The sequence below is a fragment of the Lichenostomus cassidix genome, chromosome 5, assembly GCF_008360975.1.
Source record: "Lichenostomus cassidix isolate B80296 chromosome 5, HeHo_3.0, whole genome shotgun sequence".
NCBI classification, from domain to species: domain Eukaryota; kingdom Metazoa; phylum Chordata; class Aves; order Passeriformes; family Meliphagidae; genus Lichenostomus; species Lichenostomus cassidix.
Window position 1 is genome coordinate 3,823,222 of NC_139486.1, and position 19,896 is coordinate 3,843,117.

Here is a 19,896-nt window from a genome sequence, read left to right on the forward strand (position 1 = left end):
TCTCCTCTCTCCTCTCCTCTCCTCTCCTCTCCTCTCCTCTCCTCTCCTCTCCTCTCCTCTCCTCTCCTCTCCTCTCCTCTCCTCTCCTCTCCTCTCCTCTCCTCTCCTCTCCTCTCCTCTCCTCTCCTCTCCTCTCCTCTCCTCTCCTCTCCTCTCCTCTCCCTCTATAATGATGCAGCCTCAGCCCTCCAAATTTAATTACCAGGCAATTACACATCGCATTCAGTGGTTTGGTCCTGGCAAGGGCTGAGTGTTGAGACCAAGAAAGGACTTTGCTCTGAGCTCTGGGAGCCTGAAACCCCTCTGGGACCTCCAGGTCTGCATCTCTCACAGGAAAAACCAGAAACCAGGGCCAAGCCCCATGACAGAGAGGGGACATCACTGTCACAGGGCATCCTGTGATCCCCAAACCACGGGATGCCATTCCCAACCCTGTCTGAAGGAAGAATGGGGAAGGGAGCACGTCAGGAAGGCACTTTCTTTTCGGCACATCCCACACTAAGAGGTATTTGCCGATAAGCTGATAATCAGGTGGCCTGGCCACCCCCAGGACGTTAGACCTTGGTGCTTAGAGAATATTTGATCATACAGTATCTCCATTAGGAGTTTGTAATCCGCTATCACAGCATTTGAGAGCCATCTGAGTGTAAGGAGATTTTTATTAATGGTTCATGAGCCTAAAAGTCAAAATTGACTCTCAGAGCAGATTTTAACAGTTTGTGTGGGATTTATATATTTATCTATCTCTTCAGCACCTCTTATTCCCCCCCACCCCCTGCCATCACCTCCCTCTGCTCTGCCCCAGCACAGAGGTGCAGCAGTGACAGCAGCAGGGAGACACCAGGCAGCTGGAAATGGCATTTCTCCTTCCCTTCTGTCATTTTGTCTTCTCTCTTTCTCCTCCTTTTTCCTTTTTCCTTTTTCCTTTCCTTTCCTTTCCTTTCCTTTCCTTTCCTTTCCTTTCCTTTCCTTTCCTTTCCTTTCCTTTCCTTTCCTTTCCTTTCCTTTCCTTTCCTTTCCTTTCCTTTCCTTTCCTTTCCTTTCCTTTCCTTTCCTTTCCTTTCCTTTCCTTTCCTTTCCTTTCCTTTCCTTCCTCCTTTTCTCCCTCCCTCCCTCCTTCCTCCCTCCTTCTTTCCTTCTTTCCCTCTTTCCTTCCTCCCCTCCTCCTCTCCCTCCCTACTTCCTTACTTCCCTCCTTTTCCTTTCCTTCTATTTCCTCCCTTCCTCTCCCATCCTCCCATCCCTGACACCTCCCCACACTCAGCCCAGCCCTCACACCCTGCCCTTCACCTCTTCCCAGTCCTGCCTTTCCAAACCCAAACCCCTTCCCGACCCCCCTGCCCTACCCCCACCACCCCCAAATCCCAGGTAAAGGCAGTGCCAGGGCTGTGGCTGGGAATTTGGGGTGTCCCTGTGCCACTCCACCCAGCACCAGGTGGTGAAGCTGCACCGTGTGTCCCTAAATCCGGCTTTTTTCACTAAATCTCCCTTGTCTCCTTGGAAACTGGCAGTGCTCCCCAGCCCCGGGGTCCTCCTGGAAATGCAGCACCCCAAAACTCGCCCCTGTTTTGGGGCTCCCTAGGCTGGCCCAGCCTGGGGTGGGAGCAGGGATGCTCTGGTTTCTATGGAGCACTGGGAAGGGAATTTTGGGCAGCAAATGGAGAGGGAATCAAACAAGGAAGCAGAGCAGAGCAGGAGGGGCTGAGACAAGCATGAGCCGGGAATTTTGGGCAGAGGTGCTGGCAAAAGCATTCCAGGCAGTTCAGTTATGGCTGCAGTCAAGATGTCCCTCATGTTTTTCTGCTTTTCCAATTTTAGGGGCTTTTTTCCCCCCTCTGGTGGGAAATGTCACATTGCAGGGCAGATAGAAGGTTTGCTTGTATGTATATTTTGGGGGGACACCTCAAAGCAAACACCCACCTAATCAGCTCTTTGCCCCTAAATCCTTTCCAACACTAAACTGACGTGTTTCCCAGCTTTTCCCCAGATTTTATTGGATCCAGGATTGCCTACCGCAGCCTGAGTTCAGAGGAAATTAATTCTACCAGGAGATGTAAAACATTAAAAATTAAAAAGGAGTTAAAACACTCTTTACAGAATAATTTGTGTTTGCCAGCTCACCTTGGGATTTTGCCCTTTGCCCACGCATGTGCCCATTTAAATTAAACTCAGAAGCAAACAGGGAGAGAAAATGTGGGAAGTACAAAAAGCCAGGGAAAAATCAGAGAAACTCCTGCCATGAATTAGCTATTTCTGATAAAACCGAGCACTAGCTGGAGGAGCTCATCCCTGACAGACAGGGAAATACTCAGAAAAGAAAAGTAACAGATAAGATGGGGAAAGCTAAATGCAAAAAGAGGTTTTAAAGAGGCTTTAAAAAAAATTAATAATCAAAAGCTCAGGAAACAAAGAGCTTCTCCAGGCAGGTGGGATGCTGTGCCCCAGTTCAGTAAGGACTTGGTTTCCCTGAGCATATTTTGCTGGAATATGGGATTTTTTTTTTGGAGGAGGGAGAGGTAAACTTTGTTAATTTGAAGCCAATCGGTGGAGAAATGAAACTTTCCGCGCTGCTGCTTGGGAGATGCCAGCGGCAGGACGTGGCTGAGCTGTCCCTGGCAGCCCCAGAGCTGCCTGGCGCTTCCCAAACCTTTCCTGCACATATCCTCCCATCACAAAAAATAAATGAGAAAACCACCGACCGGCACACGCTAGAGAGGCAGTGCAAAACCTCCTCTGCTCCCAGAATGGTTGGTTTGAAAGGCTGCTCTCTGCTCGGGGTGGAAGGGGACACAAGGCACTGCGGGAAGGAGCAGTTTGGGATGTGAAGCCAAGGGATGGCTGGATTGGCAGCATGGCTGTGGTGCTGGTGGCCCTGGGTGACTCACAGGGTGCTGGTGACAAGCCCTGGGGGACAGCTGGTGACAGGGAGCAGGGTGGCACCGGGGCCTTTTCTCCAGGTCTCTCTCTTTCCAGAGATCCATTTTTTTTGCTGCACTAAATCCAAGCCGAGTTCAGAGCTCCAGCAGCCCCAGCTCTGCACGTGGGAAAGAGAGAGGGAGAAAGAGGGAGGACAGAGAAAGAGCCACCAAGAGCAGGGATGCTCAGGAAGGGCCTGATCCTGCATCGTGGGGCACTGTGGCTTCAACTTGTGATTCTTTAGCTCAAACACATCCCTCTCCTTCCCCAGCACCTCTGCTCACAGCATCCTGCCTATTCCAGGCTCCCCTTCTCCTCCCTGGAAAGTTCAGAGCTCTCCCTAAACACACAGCTGGGGATTCCATCCCCCGGGAGGCCACAGAGCAAACACATCCCTCCCTCCCCACGCAGAGATTCAGGGAAGCCGGGGTGGGAAAGGTCACGTTATCCAAGGTCTGCTCGTAATGAAAGTTTTTTTGATTAAAAATTTCAAAACCAAAAATGACACCTCCCATTGATTTTGCTTCCTTTGCCTCGGGGAGCAGAGCCCCTTTTGTCTTGGCCCTGCAGGAGCAGCAGGACCCTCCTGGTCCCCTGTGCCCGAGGGTGGCATCGCCCCTTCTCCGTCACTCACCGGATGCGATTAAAATGGAAGACAACCATCAAGTGTGCTAGAACCATTTTAATATAATTATACATATCTGCCAAATCCAGGAAAAAAAAAGGTTTATGCATATATATCTTTTTTTTTTCTTTTTTTTTCAGTTAACATCTGCAAGCATAAACGACAATGAATTTCTCGGTTTAAATTCGTCCAGGTCAGAGCAACTGCCCAAAGTCCTGTTGGATTTGACGGTTACTGCCGGCGTGGCCAGCAGTAAGTGAGCTCCAGAGGAGTTAAATGTCCTCGGGTGGGGTATTTTCGGTCTTTCCTCTTTCATTCAGAGACAGTTTGTTGTAAAAAGTTTCAGTGCAGTTCACCTCGGGTGAAAGGCGATCGTGTTTTTTTGCGTTTTTCTTTTTTTTTTTTCTTTTATCATTTTTTTAAATATATATTTTTAATTACTTTTTTTTTTTTTAAAGATGATAATAGGTAACTCAGTTGCTCTGAATTTCACTTATAATTATAACCTATTTAAATCACAGCAGAACTCCCGCTGGTGCAGAGTTCATAGTTGCATACAATACAGGAGATCACAGTTTTGAAGTCTAGCACAGATTAAAAACCACAGATGTACCATTTATATAAGACACACACTGATTGTCTCTTAAAAACTACATATTGACTCCTTATGAACATTATCTTTTTTTTTTTCTTAATCTTTAAATAAAGTAGTGCAGCTAGGACAATCAGTCACACAACCCACACAGCCCTGAACCAAGTTCTCCGGGTGCCAACTTAAGCAAGTTGGGCATGAAACAGTTGGATGAGCTCGAGAGATAAAGAAAGAGGGAGGGAGAAAAAGAGGGAGAAAAAGAGAGATGTTGTCCATTCTGAATATTTTAACCGAGGGTTGGCTAACACATTGGAAACCTCTGGGTGAAGGATCATCTTTCCACGCACACACAAAAAAAGAAATAAAAACCTAGACTCTTTTTTTTTTTTTTTTTTTTTTTTAAAACTGGCCCGCAGGTGGGACGATCTCCCACCTCTTCCAAACAAAGAAACCCAACAATTGCCTAAAACTAGAAAGAACACAGATGGGTCTGTCTGGTTTCTGCTCACTAGATGATCTGTCCGTTTAAGGCCTTCCTCCTCCGTTTTTCCTCTTTATTATTCCTTTTCCAGAGCGTCTGAGCAGGAGATGAGTCTGAACGGGATTCACACCAACACTGTCCCCCTCTTGTTGCTGTCGGTTTTTTTGTTCGTTTGTTTGTCCGTGGAGTTATTTTTTTCTCTTTAATTTAACCAAGACCTGACTAAAACTGGAGCGCTCGGCCCAGCCTGTTCGTTCTCGTCGCGATTTCTCTCGGTATCACAAAGGTTCTTCACAAAACCTGGAACTTCCATGACGACGTCTGGTCCTTATAATCCAAGCAGTCAGCATTGAAGTTTAACTTCCAGGAGGCGGTTTGGTCTTTATAATCCAAGCAATCGGTGGTGGAGTTAAAGCCCAAACTGGAGGCTCCATAGCCCTGGGTGGAGAGGGAGGCTGGAGACTGGTTGAGGTGGCTGGTGACAGCGTTGGCACCCATGGGACTCAGGGTGGCCCCCGGTCCAGGGAGCTGGTGGTGCATAGGGGTCAAGTAAGATCCACAGTCCATCCCTCCGAAATAGGAGGTCGATCCAGCGTATCCTTGGCTGTAGCCCGATGCCTGGGTGTAGGTCATGGGATAGGATCTCTGCATGCAGGAGGAAGAGGTGGACAGGGGGTCTGAGAGCGGGGAGATGGACGCCGGGCTCCAGATGGACACGGGGGCACTGCTGCTGGAAATGGTGGGGACTGAGGTGCTGGAGGGGGGAGTGAACTGCCCGCTGGTCCCGCTCTCCGAACTCACTTCCCGGGCTGGAGAATTCTTCTTTTTAGCCGGCCGCACCTTGTTCTGGCCCCCGTTCTGCTGCTGCTGCTGCTGCTGCCGGCACTTGGCTCGGCGGTTTTTAAACCACACCTTGAGACGGGGAGACGAGGGAGGGAGAGAGAAAAAGCCTGGGGTTAGGGATGCACGGGCAAACCCAAGGAGGGGAAAGAGATGGTGGCAGGGAGACCTCGCCGGGGAGGGGACCTAAAAGTGTTCCCCAAGAGCGGAGGGTTGCAGGCTGGTGCAGAGAAAAGCTCCGGGGCTCCCCCTCCCTGAGATCATTAACAGTAATAACAAGTGGAAATCGCAAATCAAATGCCTTAATAAGGTCGCTTTTGGGGGAGAGGGGGAAGCATTCCCTCTTTGCTGTTTGCCAGCTGGGGACCCCCAGGAATCCCTGTTTAAGGCCTATTGAAGTCGAGCCCTTAATTAGAAACAATAGAACATCAGAAAGGGAGGGAACGATTAGGGAAGCAGAAATTCGGGATTGGGATTGGTGTAAAGATATCTCATTTACCCTCCAAACTGGCTCTCTGGTCTCATCCCTTGGGCCAGAGTTGGCCCCTCAAACCCATCTCACCCTCCCTTAGCAGGGCCCAAGAGGGTTGGCCCTGGGGAGGTTTTGTGGGGAGGAGGATGGGGTTTGACATGGGGATATCCCAATCCCAGCCACCACATGGAAACGTGGAACACACAGCCTCGGGAAACCCAGCCAGGAGGCGAGTGGGAGGGATGGCTTTGGAGATGCTCTGCCCCTGCTGCCGGGGTGTTGAAGATCCCTTAAGGGGCAGGACCTCCAAAATGCTGCCTGGATGGGATCCCTGCAGAGGAGACACAGCCCAGCCCAGGAGAGGAGTCCCTTCCATCAGGGCAGCCCTGCTCTCAACAAAGTCCCCTCAAAGCAGGAGGAAGCCCCCAGTCTGTACTGGTGTGAACTGGGATGCCAGTCTGGCCCAGCTCCGGGGATGTGGGGATCCCTGGGGAAGGGGGAATCTTTTGTGACTTCTGCAGGACAGGCTGGCATTTGGGGGTGCTGGGGAGTACTCAGAGAAGCCGAGGAAGTTTCAAGAGCTGGGATCCAGGATCTGCACAAACCCTCCAGTGCAGAGGGAGGAAGGGAAGGGGGCCAACTCCAGCCCTGGGGGTGCAAAATGCCACAACATCCCCTCACTGAACCTGCACCCATCTCTGAGCCTCCTTCGCCCCACATTTGGCGTCAGGACTGAATCCATCCCCTAAAGCAGCCCCCTTGTCTCTCCTCTGTCAGCCACAGGCCATTCCAAACCCTTCCCGCCGGTACGGAGGGGGAGACAGCCAGGGGTCTCCGGAGCCATCCGGCTTCCTACCTGCACTCGGGACTCGGGCAGGTTGATTTTCAGGGCCACCTCCTCCCGCATGAAGATGTCTGGGTAGCGGGTCTTGGCGAACAGAGCCTCCAGCACATCCAGCTGCGCCCGGGTGAAGGTCGTGCGCTCCCGCCGCTGCTTTCGCGGGGTGGCTGCGAATGGAGCCAGAGGCCCTGGCTGTCAGTCAGCGGCCCCTCAGACCCCTGTGTCCCCTCCAGCCCCCTCCCCAGGGGTGCACCCACATTCCCTGCCCTCTCCCGGGGGACCAGCACCCCCAGGATCAGCCGCCGCCGCGCTGCAATCCCAACTCCGCATCTCCCCTGGATGCGTTTGGAGCATTTGCCTCCATCTCCAGCACGGGGGTCTCCCCTGTTTGCTGCCCCTCTCACCGGTAAAAAGTTGGGGGTGAGGAAGGAGGGAGACAGAGGAACCCCACGCCCTCACCCACCCAAGCCAGCGTGATCCCTGGGCATGCTGTGCCTCCAAAATCCCAGCGGCTTCTCCTCCGTGGAGCAAAAAGGGGGAGGGAAGAGGGAAGAAAAACGTGGCTTACCGGGATAACCGACGGACGGATGCAACAAATCCATGCCCGAGGTTGTGAGACTCAGGCCATTGACTGCATAAGGTGGTTGCTTAAGATAAGACATCATGCTAAAGTTGTGGCGGGGAGGAGAGTTGGCCGAAATCCGGGCGAGGGGGAGCCGGCCGAGCGCCCTGCCTGCCCCGGGCGGTGCCTGGGGGAGCCGTCGGGCGTGGGGGAGCCGCCAGGTGCCTGCGCAGGAGGGAGAGGAGGGAGCAATGGAGGGATGAAGGGGGAGTCAGGCCAGCTCGCTGCCCCCCCCTCGCTTTATCCCCTCTGCCTTCCCCCCGTCAATCCTCCCGCTCGGACCCCAGCCGGATTTGGGAGCTGGGAGAGACTGACTAGATAAACGCATCTCTCCCCAAAAAGGGCGAGGAGGGGAGGGAAGGGGGGGGCACATCCCCGCCAGTAATTACTACCCGAACAAAACCCCCCCATGCCTTCAACTGCCCGCATTGTACGGCAGCCGGGGGCATTTGCATAGGATTCCCGGCCGGGCACCGGCTAATTGTCTCAAGCAAAACTTGATTGGGGCCATTGGCAGACACAAAGAACCCCTCGGCTAAATAAATAATGCAGATAACAAAGCCCAAGGGTGAGAAACAAAGAAACAATTCAAGAAACCTATCTCTCCACTAGTCTCTTGCAAGGACTTTAATTATCCCAGGTTTGGGCAACATTCAAACCTTCCCCCCTCTCCCCCTTTTCCCCCTTCCCCCCGACGTTGCTGCATTTCAGAGCTCAAATGCCCGCTCGGGAAGAGCCAAACTTTTCTGCTCTCCCGCCATCAGTCCACGTCTGCAGTAATTTCCACCGGCCATTTGCACCTAATTAGTACTCCGGGTAATTAGATTTGGAGGCAAGTAACAGATTTATTAGGCTTTCAAGAAACTCTTGATGACGGAGCTGAAGCTAAACAAACACCTCGGCGGTGAGCGGCCCCGGGACAGCCCCGGAGGGCGAGTGGCTCTCCCTGTCCCCGCTCGGGTTCCCCCTGTCCCCGCTCGCTGCCCCGACGGGACCGAGCTCTCTGCAGCGGGGACTGAGGGGGGACCCAAGCACAAATTCCGCCAAAAAAAAAAAAAACGACCGGCGCGGGGCTAAACCGGGATTCCTAGAAAGGTTAAGGATGTTTTTGCCTTAGAAAATATTTTTTAAAAAAATCTTTCAGAGCGAAAGCTCGCCCTTGCCTGCATTCCCAGCGGCCGTCGGGAGAACGAACTCCGGCACAACTTTCTTGGCGAAACACTCCAAAAGTCCGTGTTTCGGCCGAGCCAGCTCCCCGGGAGGGCCAAGGGCTGCCGAGGAGGTCCTGCGGGACCCCCGAGTCCCTGCGCACCCCCCGGCCGGCCCTGGCAGCGCCATGGGTGCGGGTTCTCCGCGGCGCGGAGTTTCCCCTTCTCCCCTCGGGGAAGGGATTTGCCTCTCACACACGCGCTGAGCGGCGGAGGAAGCGCGCATCCAGCGCGGGGTGCGCAGGGCCGAGCCCGGCTTTTCACATCACCGCCCCGGGGAGGCCGAACAGGGACGATCCTACCGAGGGGGAAGTCCCGCTCCGCGGCCGCGCGGCTTCGGCCGCCGCTCTGTTGGCCGCGCAAGACGCGCGGAGGAGCAAAGCGGGGCTTGCAGCCCGCTCAGAAACGAGCGAACAAAAATTTAAAAACAAGAAAAAAAGCAGAAAAAAAAGGACAAAAAGCAACAACAACAAAAAAAGCAACCCCAAAGCTCCGTTCGGTTAAACTCGGCGGCATCCCGCCGAGGCGCCAGCCCGGCGCGGCCGCCCGCGGAGCCCCTCGGCCGCGGCCGCGCATCCCGGGGCCGCCCGCAGCCCGCGGAGCAACGGCTCCACTCCGCAATCTGTCACCTTTCCCCCTCCTCCCGCTCCCCCCCCGCTCCGCACAGATCCCGGCTACCAGTTGCTCTGCCCTCGCTCAATAATAATTACCCCGTCCGAGAATTAATTATAATAAATGTTTTCTTGATAAACTAACGAGATAATCCGGGCGGCACACGCTCCCTAATTACGAGCCACCGGCCCCGGCTCCGCTGCTCGCCCCGGTGATTAATGCGGGGCAGCGATCCGCGCCCGGGCGCGCAGCCTGCGCCCCTGCCGCCGGCCGAGCTGCGGGGGGACGAGGGGCTCGGGGGGGCTCGGCCGGGGCGCGGAGCAGCGCGGAGCAGCGCGGAGGAGCTCCCGCGGAGGGCCAGGGGAAAGGTGCCAAGGTAGAGAAGGGAATTTGTTTTCTTTTGTTTTGCAAACGAGAGCCGCGTTTCCCTGCCCTCGCCGCGCTCCAACGGATTTCTGACATTTTAAAAATTCGAATTTATTTAATTTTTTTAAAATTTAAAATCTTTTTTTTTTTCCCCAGAGGGACGGTTTGGACTGATATTTCTCAACACCCGAATTGTCCCCCGGTGTAAAGGCGGCGGGGATGGACTCGTCACAGGCTCTGCTGAGCGGTCGCCAGCGCTTCCCCCTCCGAACCTCCGCGCTGCTCCGCGGCCGCGGCCCCTCTCCGGGACCGGGAGCGGCAGAGCCGGCCTCGGCGGGCAGCCACCTCCGCCGCAGGGCCGTCTGACCCTTCCCTGCCTCCCAGCAGCACCCGGCCGCATTTTTAAGTGCTTTTTTTCCCCCCCTCCCTCTTTTTAAATTTTTTTTTATTTTTAACTAGAGTTGCACCTTTTCGAAATAAATAAATAATAAACCTCAACTTCTCTGAGCAGCCGAAATCGAAATAAACCTCAGCAGCGAAGGTGGTTTTTAGCTCTAAAGAAACTTGCGCCTCTGCACAAGGACTTTTCCCGACTTTCTCTTTGTCAGCGCCGTGCGATTCAGAGGAGAGGCCGGGGCGCGTTATTCGCAGCCGGTGTCTTTGGGAAGCGCTTTCCCACGGCATCAAAAAAAAAAAAAAAAATTAAAATAAAGTAAAACGAGGGAGGTGGAAACCAGCTCCTCTCCGACCTGAATGCCATTCTTGGCCATCCATTTCGCCTGCACCAAATCGTGAAGCTTTGGCCCCAAACGCCTTGAAGGTTTCTCTCCCTGCGCTTTCCAGCCTTGTTCTCCCGGGCCGTGAGCGCTCAGAAACACCTTTGCAAAATTACTTTGCTGAGTCTCCGCATGGTGAGGAAGAGGAGGAGGATGAAAAGGTTCTCAGGTAGGAGTCGAAAGAGGGGAGAAATTTCCCCCCGCTTTGTTTTTTTGGTTTTTTTTTCCCCCCTTCTAATTTTAAAAGTCCAGCTCGAGGTCAGGAAATAACTACAGGCCGGAGGAATAGGCCGGGGAAAAATCACGTAGCCAACGAAATCGCGGCGAAGCCCCGCGGAGGAGCGAGCGGCTCCTCGCCCGACCCCCGCCCGGCCGCGGGGAACCAGGGTCGGGGGGCGAGGGGGACGATGGGGAGCCTCTCCGGTTTCCCCCTTCGCCTTCTCATCCTGCAGCTCCCTGTCCCTGCCGAGGAGCCACCCGGGGCCGCCGGCTGTGCCCAACCCGGGGCCGCCACCGCCCGGCCCGGCCCGGCCTCTCCCGGGCAGCTCCCGGGCACAGCCCGCCCCGCCGCACGCAGGCTATTTCAAAATAATCATAAATTTAAAAAAAAATTGTAATTTTAATTCCCCTCTCCCTGTATTCCTGGCCTCACGGCGATGCCCCCAAGGAAGGATGGAGCCAGCGGGTCGGACTTACCTGCGAGCCTCGCCGGAGCCGCGGGCAGGGCTGGGGGGCGAAGGGGGAAACCTGCTCCCGGATCCTCGCCAAATTCAGAGCTCGGGCTGAGCTGGGAGAGAAAGCACAAAGCGGGAGGTTAGAGAGCTCGCCGCATGCACATGCCCACGACATCGGGGGAAAGGGGGGGGGCGGAGGGGGGGTGGAGAAAAAATGTTTGAAAAAGGAGAATAAATGGGGAAAAAGGGGAGGGGACGGTGCAGGAGAGGGATGCAGGGATGCTCGGGGTCTGGGCTCGGTACATACAGAGCTGGCCGGTGCTGGAGCTGGTCAAAGTGATTTTATTTTTAATAATAGTGGCAGGGTGCGTTGGAGCTGAAGGTCTCTACCTCTCTCGGGGAGCTTTGCTGAGAAAGCGCCTCTCTGGCAACTTTTTGACGCAAACTCTCCAACCAATGGCAGGGAGAGAGTGATTGACACATCTAAGCCAGGGGGAAAATAATAAAAACACACACAGGGGGAGGAAAAAACAGGCCGCTGCTGTACCGGGGGGACAATCCAGAGAGAAATAACAGCCACCGAAATGACACCAGAATATACATTAAAAGAACCTGCTCGGTTTAAAAATATACATTATGGAGCGGAGCGGATGAAGTCATTGTAGAAATTAACGTGATGGACAGCAGAGATGGAATTAGCGAGTCGCCCGGGGAAGGCGAGGAAGGGGGGTCGGCAAAAGGCTGGGGGGTGGCTGTAATCATAACAACAACAAAAGATATTAATGTATAGAAGTAAATATTTGTGAAGGGGGGACACGGAGCCTGCCAGGAGCCCCGGGCTGAGCAGCGGGAAGATGGGGGAGAGGAAACCCTCGGGAGCAAAGGGGAGAATCCCCCCCGGCACAGAGCGGGGTGCCAGGCTGCCCCAGCCCCGCGTCCCCCCAGTCACACCCACGGATGGGCTGCACCCCAGTCCCACCTCCCAGGGGCCGAGCGACCCCTGGAAGAGGGGAAATCGAGTCACCTGGGGGAGGACAGAAATGCATTTTAGATTATATTTTTTAAGATATGTGGGGATGATGGTGTGGAATGGGACGCAGAGGCGTCGCACTGAATTTGCAAAAAGGGACGTGCACATGTTTTTAACCCAAATAATTTGGGAGCAGCGGCGGGGTGAGGCTGAGGAGGGCCCAGGGGCTTCCCGCTGCCGGGCAGAGCCCAGCCGGGCTCAGCAGAGCCTCGCTGGATGCTCCCCTCGCACCTCCCGTCCTCGCTCAACTTCTCCCGGGGCAAAGCACCCCGAAAATAAAGCTCTGGCAAAAAGCAGGAGGATGGAGGCGGCTGAGGTGGGAGGGAGGGAACGCTGCTCACACACTTTCCCCCACTTGTGACAATGGGGGGAAAAAACTGCGGCGGCTCGATCATTTTAACGGGGTGACCTATGTTAATGAAGTTATAGCAATTAATTCGCCTCTTTGTGGCTCTCTCCGAGCCTGGCTGCTTGCGATCCAACGTGCTTGTCCTTGGACTTTAGCGCCGGCGGTGCAGCCCGGGCTGGAGGTTTGCAGAGCAGGTTTGGGATGCTCGGGGCTGGGCTGGGCGGATGGGTGGTGTGGCTTGGTTTTGGGTTGATGTTTTGGGTTTTTTTTGGTTTTTTTTTTCCTCCCAGAAAGGAGGAGGAAGGAGGCGGCAGAAGGGAAGGAGGGAGGGGAGAGGAGGGGAAATAAAACAAACAAATAAACAAACAAACAAACAAACAAAATACCCCCTCGCCTAGAATCGCTGCAGCCCTGCCCGCCGGAGCCGCTCCCACTTTGGCCGCTGGGCTGTTGGTTTTTTAATTTTTTGTTTTGGGTGGGTTTTTGGTTTGTTTTTTTTTTTTTTGCGAGGCGACTTCGTGGAAAGTTGGTCACCGGGGTACCCCCCAGGCCCCACGGGACCCCCAGCCCCTGCCCTCCTTGGAGTTGTGTTTTGATTTATTTTTCCCTCCCAGCCCCATGAGACTCTTTTGGGGGCACTTTTTGCGGGTTTGTTTGTCTGGCTGAGGGGTTTTTTTAATGGGGGGAAGGGGGTGGGGGGAAGGGAGGGGCAGCTGCAGCCTCCATCCTCCTGCAGCATCCCCCCCTCTCCCAACCCTTGCCCAGAGATCCGCGCCGGGCAAATCCTTCTTCCCTCACCTCCCCGCATGTCGGCACGGCCACGCCACCCCTCAGCCTCTCCTTTAGCAGGAATAAATATCCCGATTGAACCCTTCCCCCCCCCCCTCCGCCCCCTCCGCCTTTGCCATCGTCTCCCGCCCCCACATATTATTTAATAACCTTAATCCACCTCGGAAGAATGAGAGAGATAATTCGTTCCCGTGTATCCTGACCGGGAGGGTTATTTTCGAAATCGATTAAAAATAAAAGGGGGGGGGGGAGAAATAAAAAATTTAAAAAAAAAAAAAAGGAAAAAGAGGGAAAGGGGAAAAAAAATTAAAAAATGGGGTGTCTGGGGGCTGGAGGCAGCCGGGCTGTGGCAGAGCAGGGCTGAGCAAGGCAGAGAAATAAAATTCAGTGCTTGAAGAAAGTCGCTGGGAGAGCAGGGTGGGAAGCGCAGCCCAGCCCGGCTGGCAGCCCTGCCTGCAGCTGCCTGGCCCTGGGCAGAACTGCTGCCCTGCCTGCCACAGGAGCTGCAGCATCCCAGCCTCTCCCTCTGCCCCCTCCAGCCCCAGAAGTTGGGAATAATTCCCGCGGCCAATAAAACAAGTGGCAGAGATGGACAGTGTTACTTAAATAAACAAGGGTCTCTTTAAAATTCTCATCCACTTCAGATGTCTAAAGTAAGATTGTGATGATTTTGTCACGGTTTGGTAAATTTACCCCTTTAAGAGGCTTTCATAAATCCCAGAACACACCTTCAGCCAGATTTGAATATAGATTTAGGTTTTAAAACCCAGAAGCTGGGAACACCGCTTTATCAAAGAGAATTTCCCTTTAGCTTAGCAATGTGTCGGAATGGCTCTTGCAAAGATTGGATCTGAGAGGGGGAAAAAGGGGGAACCTTCTTTCCTGGAGCAATCCTGCACACACTTCGCAGCTGCCTCTGCCTTCAACCTCCAGCAGCTCGGGGAAAAGTTACAAAAAAAAAAATATTTGATAGTAATTGTTGCAGCTGTAGGATCTCGATTTTTAAAAAATATTATTTTTTAACAATTTTTTTTTTCAAACTTTCCCATCTCTCCTGGTCCGTTTGGAAAGCGTTGCAGAGCAGGTACAGTCCCAGAAATCCAGACTAGCTGGGGCTAACGGGGAGTGAGTGGAGATGTGTGATTTTCTGCCCTCTAAGAACTTTATGCTCAGACAACCAAAATCTGCTTCTGGGATGAAAAAGAAAACTGTAACTTCTGCTTCTCAGTAAGTTCTCCAACTTTCCAATGCCACTCGGGTTGCAAAGCCATTCTCTCTCTCCGCATAGCTGTCTCTCTCTTCTCTCCTTTTCTCCTTCACCCTCTTCACTTCTCCTCCTGATTTAATTTCCGACTCTCCTCACTGTCGCGATCGTTCCGCGAGGGGTTTTATCGCCGCGTCTGTCGCTCACAGGGCTGAGCTGCTGCCCGCCGTTGTGATGGCCAAGGGTGGGGGGAGAAAAATAAGAAATCATTTATCCAGGTCGGGGGAAAAGTTAAGGAAAGAAGCCGGGGAAGGAAAAAAAAAAGAAAAAAAAAAGAAAAAACTAACCCCAAAATGAACCGATTAATAATTTGTCATCTTTGTATCTCTGATCGGCTCCGGAAAGCGATGCATGCTACGCGCTTTTTAAGCTTTTCCCTCATCGGATTTGTGTCTAGTTAAAATATTCCAGACTTTCCTTGAAGTTTATCTGCAATTCAAGTGCCGGTTGGAGTTTATTTGAGTTTAGAGGGGGTTTTGGTTGTGTGTTTGTTTGTTTGCGGTTTTGTGGGTTTGGTTTGTGGGGTTTTTTTTTAAGTTCGACACTCCCCCTCACCCCAAAATCTCCCTTTCTGGGGGTGCAAAGCCGGAGTATAACTGTGTCACTTCGAGAAAGGGTCAGATTCGTTTTAAAATGCCGGAATGTTTAAAAAAAAAAATAATTCCCCTCCTTTCCAAGAGTCTGGGAGGGGGATGACAAAGCCATCACCTCTTCTGGGGAATGAAAAAAAAAATAGAAAAAAGAAAAAAAAAAAAGAAGGCAGCATCTTTGCCTAGATGAAACCAAGTTTCATGACTGGGATGGGAGAGCCGGGGAAGGAGACGAGGGGATGGTGGAGGTATTTCGGGGCAATCCGAAATTCGCCCAGCTCCTCTTGGATCCAAACAAACCCTAAAAACATCACCCCGAGAGCAGCGAAAGTGAGGTCAGCCTTGCACCTGAGGGAAGCTCTCGTGTGCAGCCAGGCGGAGGGGAAGTTTTTTCCCCCCAAAACCCCCAACAAACCCAACTTTAAACAGCGAAATAAACCATCAGCGTTAAATAAACAGCAGCATGTTGGGGAGGGGGCACAGGCGTGGGGTGTCCCCCGGGATGCTGTGGGGTCTGTCCGTGAGCGAGGGGTGAGTGTGCTGAGCGTGTGCGGATGAAAGGCGCTCACGGCTGCCGCTTTACATCATTTTTTCTCTCCAGGCCATGAAGTTACCTTGACGAGCAGCTCGCTGCAGCAATCAGATTATAGCTCCCAACCCAGATATTAAAATAACAGTTCCAGTCCCGCGTCCCGCGTGTTGGCAAACTTGGGAGAAATGAAGGGGTCGGGGGAGCGGGGGGAGGGAGAGAAAGAGCCAGAAAAAGGGGTTTTGTAAGAAAGAAGAAAAGAAAACCGCAGAGAAGCTTTAAACTAGTCTTTCGTTTGTAACCTTTTACAACCTTTATTTCCCGTATATGAAAAGCTCCTTTTATTGAGACCCAGAAAGAACTTTTATTTTTTTTTTTTACCCTCCCCCCCCCCCCACTTTGGATTTTTAATTAGAGCCCCTCAATTGCAGCCATATATATAGGAATCGATATAAAGTAATCCGTGGAGATGGGCTAAGGTTTTAATCGAAAATCTTCTTTGCCATTCTTTGCAGATCTTCTTTAGCCGCTGGCTGGTGGAGAAACAAATGTTCATTACAAAAATACCCCCCGAACCCCCCAAAGCAGCTTCCCCCCCAAGCAAACAAAGCCACAATGCAGAAAGCTCGTAAAAGATCCCAAACCAACTGTTGTTACCATGTGAATAAGAAATTACTCTTATGCCTAACTTCATTCTCCCTCGCAGGCAGGTATTTTTTTCATATTGAAAAAGTTTAAAACCAGCTCCGAATACTACAGTTAATTTATTTTTTTCTGTCTTAAATGGTCTCCGGGTGATGGTATTTTCCGTGCGGGAAGGGTCTGGCTTGTGCTGTGGGTGTCTGTCTGGCTGTCTGTCCGGCAACAAAGATCCCACATGTATAACACTGCGCTGAAATCCAGATCCCGTCCTCTTGCAGCTTCTCAGACTCACAAATATCGCACTCTCTTTTATTATTTTTTTTTCCTTTCTTTCCCCTTAGTGTTTGGCTTCTTTTCCCTTTCTTTTTTTTTCTTCTTTTTCTGCAAGTGCTTTATATTATATAAAATTTAACTCTTTGCTTCCCCGCCATGAAATATTTCTTTTCCTATGTAAAAAGAAAGGAAGAGGGAAAAAAAAAAAAATCCCAACTCCCCCCAAAGCTCCCCCAGGCTTCCTTCTTTCTAAAGAACTAGGGCTGTTTTTCTCCAGGGGAAGGAGGGGGGTGGAAGCTAAATATTAAACAATGCAGGCAGCTTCGGGTTTATTTTGGTAAATTAATTGTGAGACTATTCTGGCTCCTGTGTGTTTCTGCATGATTAAACTGTGCTATTTGTTCCCCAAAGCTGCACATTAGCAGAAAGTGCAAGTCTGTTTTAAAGCGTCATCCTCAGGTTTAATGTAAGCAAACTGGGCTGAGCGAAAAGTTTACCCGAGTAATTGCAACTAAGAGTCCGCTGTAGTTGTTTTAATCATTATTTTCTATCTGATAAGTGCGTTTTAAAGAATGGACCCTGCATTTTTTTAATCTGAAGGAAGCGGTTCTGGCCGTATTTGTACCCCAACCTCGCGTCTTATCTGTATGAAATTTCAATTTATTTAAAAGCCTTGTATTTAATACACGACACGGGCCACATCATTTAGTTTAGACAAACCCCCTCTTGTACTTTCTCCGTAATCACGCCTAATGAAAACGTGGGATTTTCCCATTATTAAAAAAAAAAAAAAAAAAAAAAAAAAGTGAAAATATAATGCATCTTCATTAGGAAAATTGACTGCTGTGCTCAAGACAGTTCTTAATTGAAAAGGCAACCTATTTTAATGGTGTGGTTGAGGAGAAGATTACATACTTTATCCAAACACAAAGACAATTAATAATGAGGAGCAGGCTGCTGCCATTAACTCTAATGTAGTTACATCAATGTCAATGCAAGTGCTCGTACCTGAGAGGTGCTGGGGGATGCGCCCGCGGCCCCTCCGCCCTGCCCGGCCGCGCTCAGCCCCTCCGCCGCCGCTCAGCCCCGAGCCCGGCCGCTCCGCTCCCCGCACAACCCGCCAGCATCTCCGAGTCACCGCGATTTTTTATTAGTGTTTTTAATTCGAACGGCGGCGCGACCCCGAGAAGTTGTGCGAGCCGCGGCTCGCCCTCGCCGCCTGCTTGAAAAGGGACTTTTCAGAGCTGCCTAATTCAGGATATTTAAGCGCAGGACAATGCGGGGTGGTGGGAGCGCTTAAGCTGCAGTTTGCAAACGAATCCATGCCCCACAGCCAAGGGAAAAGTCCTGTCCTTCCCCCCACCGCTCATTCCCGGCGCTGCCAAGCGCCAGCGTTCGCCCGAGCGACGCCTCCACTTTAGGCATTTATTTGGACTTTAAAAAAATCTTAAAAAAAAAATTTAAAAATTAAACTTTCAGTTGCTCGACGCGCCGATCAGGTGTGTTTATACCGAGCGTTGGCTGGGGAGGTTTTGAGTGGTATTGGTTTTTTTTTTCCCCTTCCCTTTCCCAGGAGGAGCGGCTGGTGGAGAAAACCCCTCTCCCCGCAGCCCCGCGCTGTTTGCGCGGCCGCGGAGCCTGGGGGTGGAGCGGGAGGGATGCGCGGAGCGCTGCGCGCCTTTCCCCGAGTTAAACAAAGTCCTCTTCAAAGCCCCATCCTCGGCAGTGAAGTCGGTTTGATAATTATAAATAAAATAATGAAACCAGAGCAGCGCAATTTCTCCCCCCAAATAAACAAACAAATAAATAAATAAATGTCCGGTAAGTGATCCCTCCCTCCCAAAATTGCTTTCCTCCCCCAGCGCTATCCTCGGCGGCAACTTTCCCTCAGATCTTTGTCCCGCACGGGGCAAAGCAGCGCCGGCAGCCAGGGGGGTCCCGGCTGGGTTTATTTTGGGGGGTGGGCAGCAGGATTCCCGGCCGGGGCGGTGCGGGGATGGCAGGGGGGATTCCTCCTCTCAGCCACCTCCCGCGGGTACGAGCGCCTTTCGGGGGTGTCAGGGTGGGGTGCGCTGGCAGCGCGGACAATGCGGCCGGGGGGAGAGCTGCCGCCCCCTCCCCGCAGCCGCGGGCCTAATCCCGGCCGTTCCCCCTCCGGCAGCTTTTAATCTCCGCCGGGGGGAGGAGAAGGAAGGGGAAGGTGGAGGGCGGGCGGCGGGGCCGGTGCCGGTGCCCAGCGGCGAGGGCTGCCCGCCCCGGGCGCGGCTCCTCCCGGCCCCGCCGCCGCAGCTGCTGCCCCCGGAGGGGAGGGAGGGAAAGGGAGGCTCTGCACCGGGCACGGCGGGGGCAGGGAGGGTGGGACAGTGCCCGGCAGCTCCCACCGACAGACGGACAGACAGACGGACGGACAGGGCTGTGCTCGGCATCCCTTCACAAGACAGACAGACAGACGGACAGGGCTGTGCCCAGCATCCCCTCACAGACAGACAGGACTGCTCAGCATCCCCTCACAGACAGACAGACAAACAGGGCTGTGCACAGCATCTCCTCACAGACAGACAGACAGAGAGACAAGGATGTGCTCAGCATCCCGTCACAGACAGATAGACAAGGCTGTGCACAGCATCTCCTCACAGACATACAGACAGACAGACAGGACTGTGTCCAGCACCCTCTCACAGGCAGACAAATGGACAAGGCTGTGCCCAGCATCCCTCACAGACAGACATGGCAGTGCACGGTTGCCCTCCCAGACAGACAGACAGACATCATGGTAGAATGGGTAAAGCAGTGCCTATCCAGCACTCCCAGACAGACAGACAGACATGGAGGCTGGATGGGCAGAGCAATGCCCATCCGTATCTCCCAGACAGACAGACAGACAGACAGCTGTGTCCCAGCAGCCCACGCAGAAGAGAGCTGCTCCGGCTGGGGCCACCCTGGTGAGCAGAGCTGGGGGCAGCCCAGGTGGGGCCAGGCTAATCCCCAGGCAGACAGACAGACAGACAGACAGCCGGGGCTGTGCCCCCTCACCCCGCCTGGCACGGGGATGCCCCACCAAATCCCAGGCAGCCCAGGTGGAGCATGGCTAATCCTTGGCAGAGGCGGGCAGTGGCGGTGCGGGCAGGCAGGGCTGGCTCTGGCAGGGCCGTGGCTAGCCCAGGGGCTCCTGGCCATGCCCCGCTGGCTGCTGGACAAACAGCCAGAGCATCACCAGCCGGGAAAGTTCTGCTGGGAGAGGTGGGAGCCGAGCCGCTCCCACAGGTGGAAAGGAGTTAGCGGCTCTGTGAGCATCGCGGTGGGGGATTTTCCACCTATGAACAAATACATCGATGCGATTTCCTTGCCCGTGCAGGCAGGGAGAGGCAGAGCAGTGGGGGCCAGGCTGGCTGTGGCCTTCAGGAA

The 19,896-nt window shown here is 53.1% G+C and overlaps 1 protein-coding gene across 4 annotated transcripts; it reads right to left on the reverse strand.

The window, feature by feature from the left end:
- Positions 1–4,215: 4,215 nt before the first annotated feature.
- On the reverse strand, positions 4,216–11,449 carry OTX2 (orthodenticle homeobox 2). Of its 4 annotated transcripts, none has more exons than XM_085061030.1 (5): positions 11,333–11,449; positions 11,048–11,138; positions 7,336–7,554; positions 6,783–6,934; positions 4,216–5,526 (listed from the first exon to the last, which is right to left on the reverse strand). In XM_085061030.1, exons 3-5 carry the CDS (start codon positions 7,430–7,432, stop codon positions 4,906–4,908), a joined length of 870 nt encoding a protein of 289 aa, XP_084917156.1. In that variant the 5' UTR covers positions 7,433–7,554; positions 11,048–11,138; positions 11,333–11,449; the 3' UTR covers positions 4,216–4,905. The 4 variants fall into 4 exon arrangements, with proteins under 4 accessions (XP_084917156.1, XP_084917153.1, XP_084917155.1 ...); XM_085061027.1 differs by having other exon boundaries at positions 6,783–6,955; XM_085061029.1 differs by lacking the exons at positions 11,048–11,138; positions 11,333–11,449 and adding an exon at positions 8,049–8,891 and having other exon boundaries at positions 6,783–6,955.
- Positions 11,450–19,896: the final 8,447 nt, after the last annotated feature.

Bases quoted from the DNA above. Each gene is read 5' to 3' on its own strand.
- OTX2 (XM_085061027.1), bottom strand. From the start codon at position 7,432: ATGATGTCTTATCTTAAGCAACCACCTTATGCAGTCAATGGCCTGAGT. The intron at 6,956-7,335 runs GTAAGCCACGTT...ACTGACAGCCAG, and splicing joins TCCGTCCGTCGGTTATCCCG to GGCCTCTGGCTCCATTCGCA. The intron at 5,527-6,782 runs GTAGGAAGCCGG...CCCCGTCTCAAG, and splicing joins TGCCCGAGTCCCGAGTGCAG to GTGTGGTTTAAAAACCGCCG.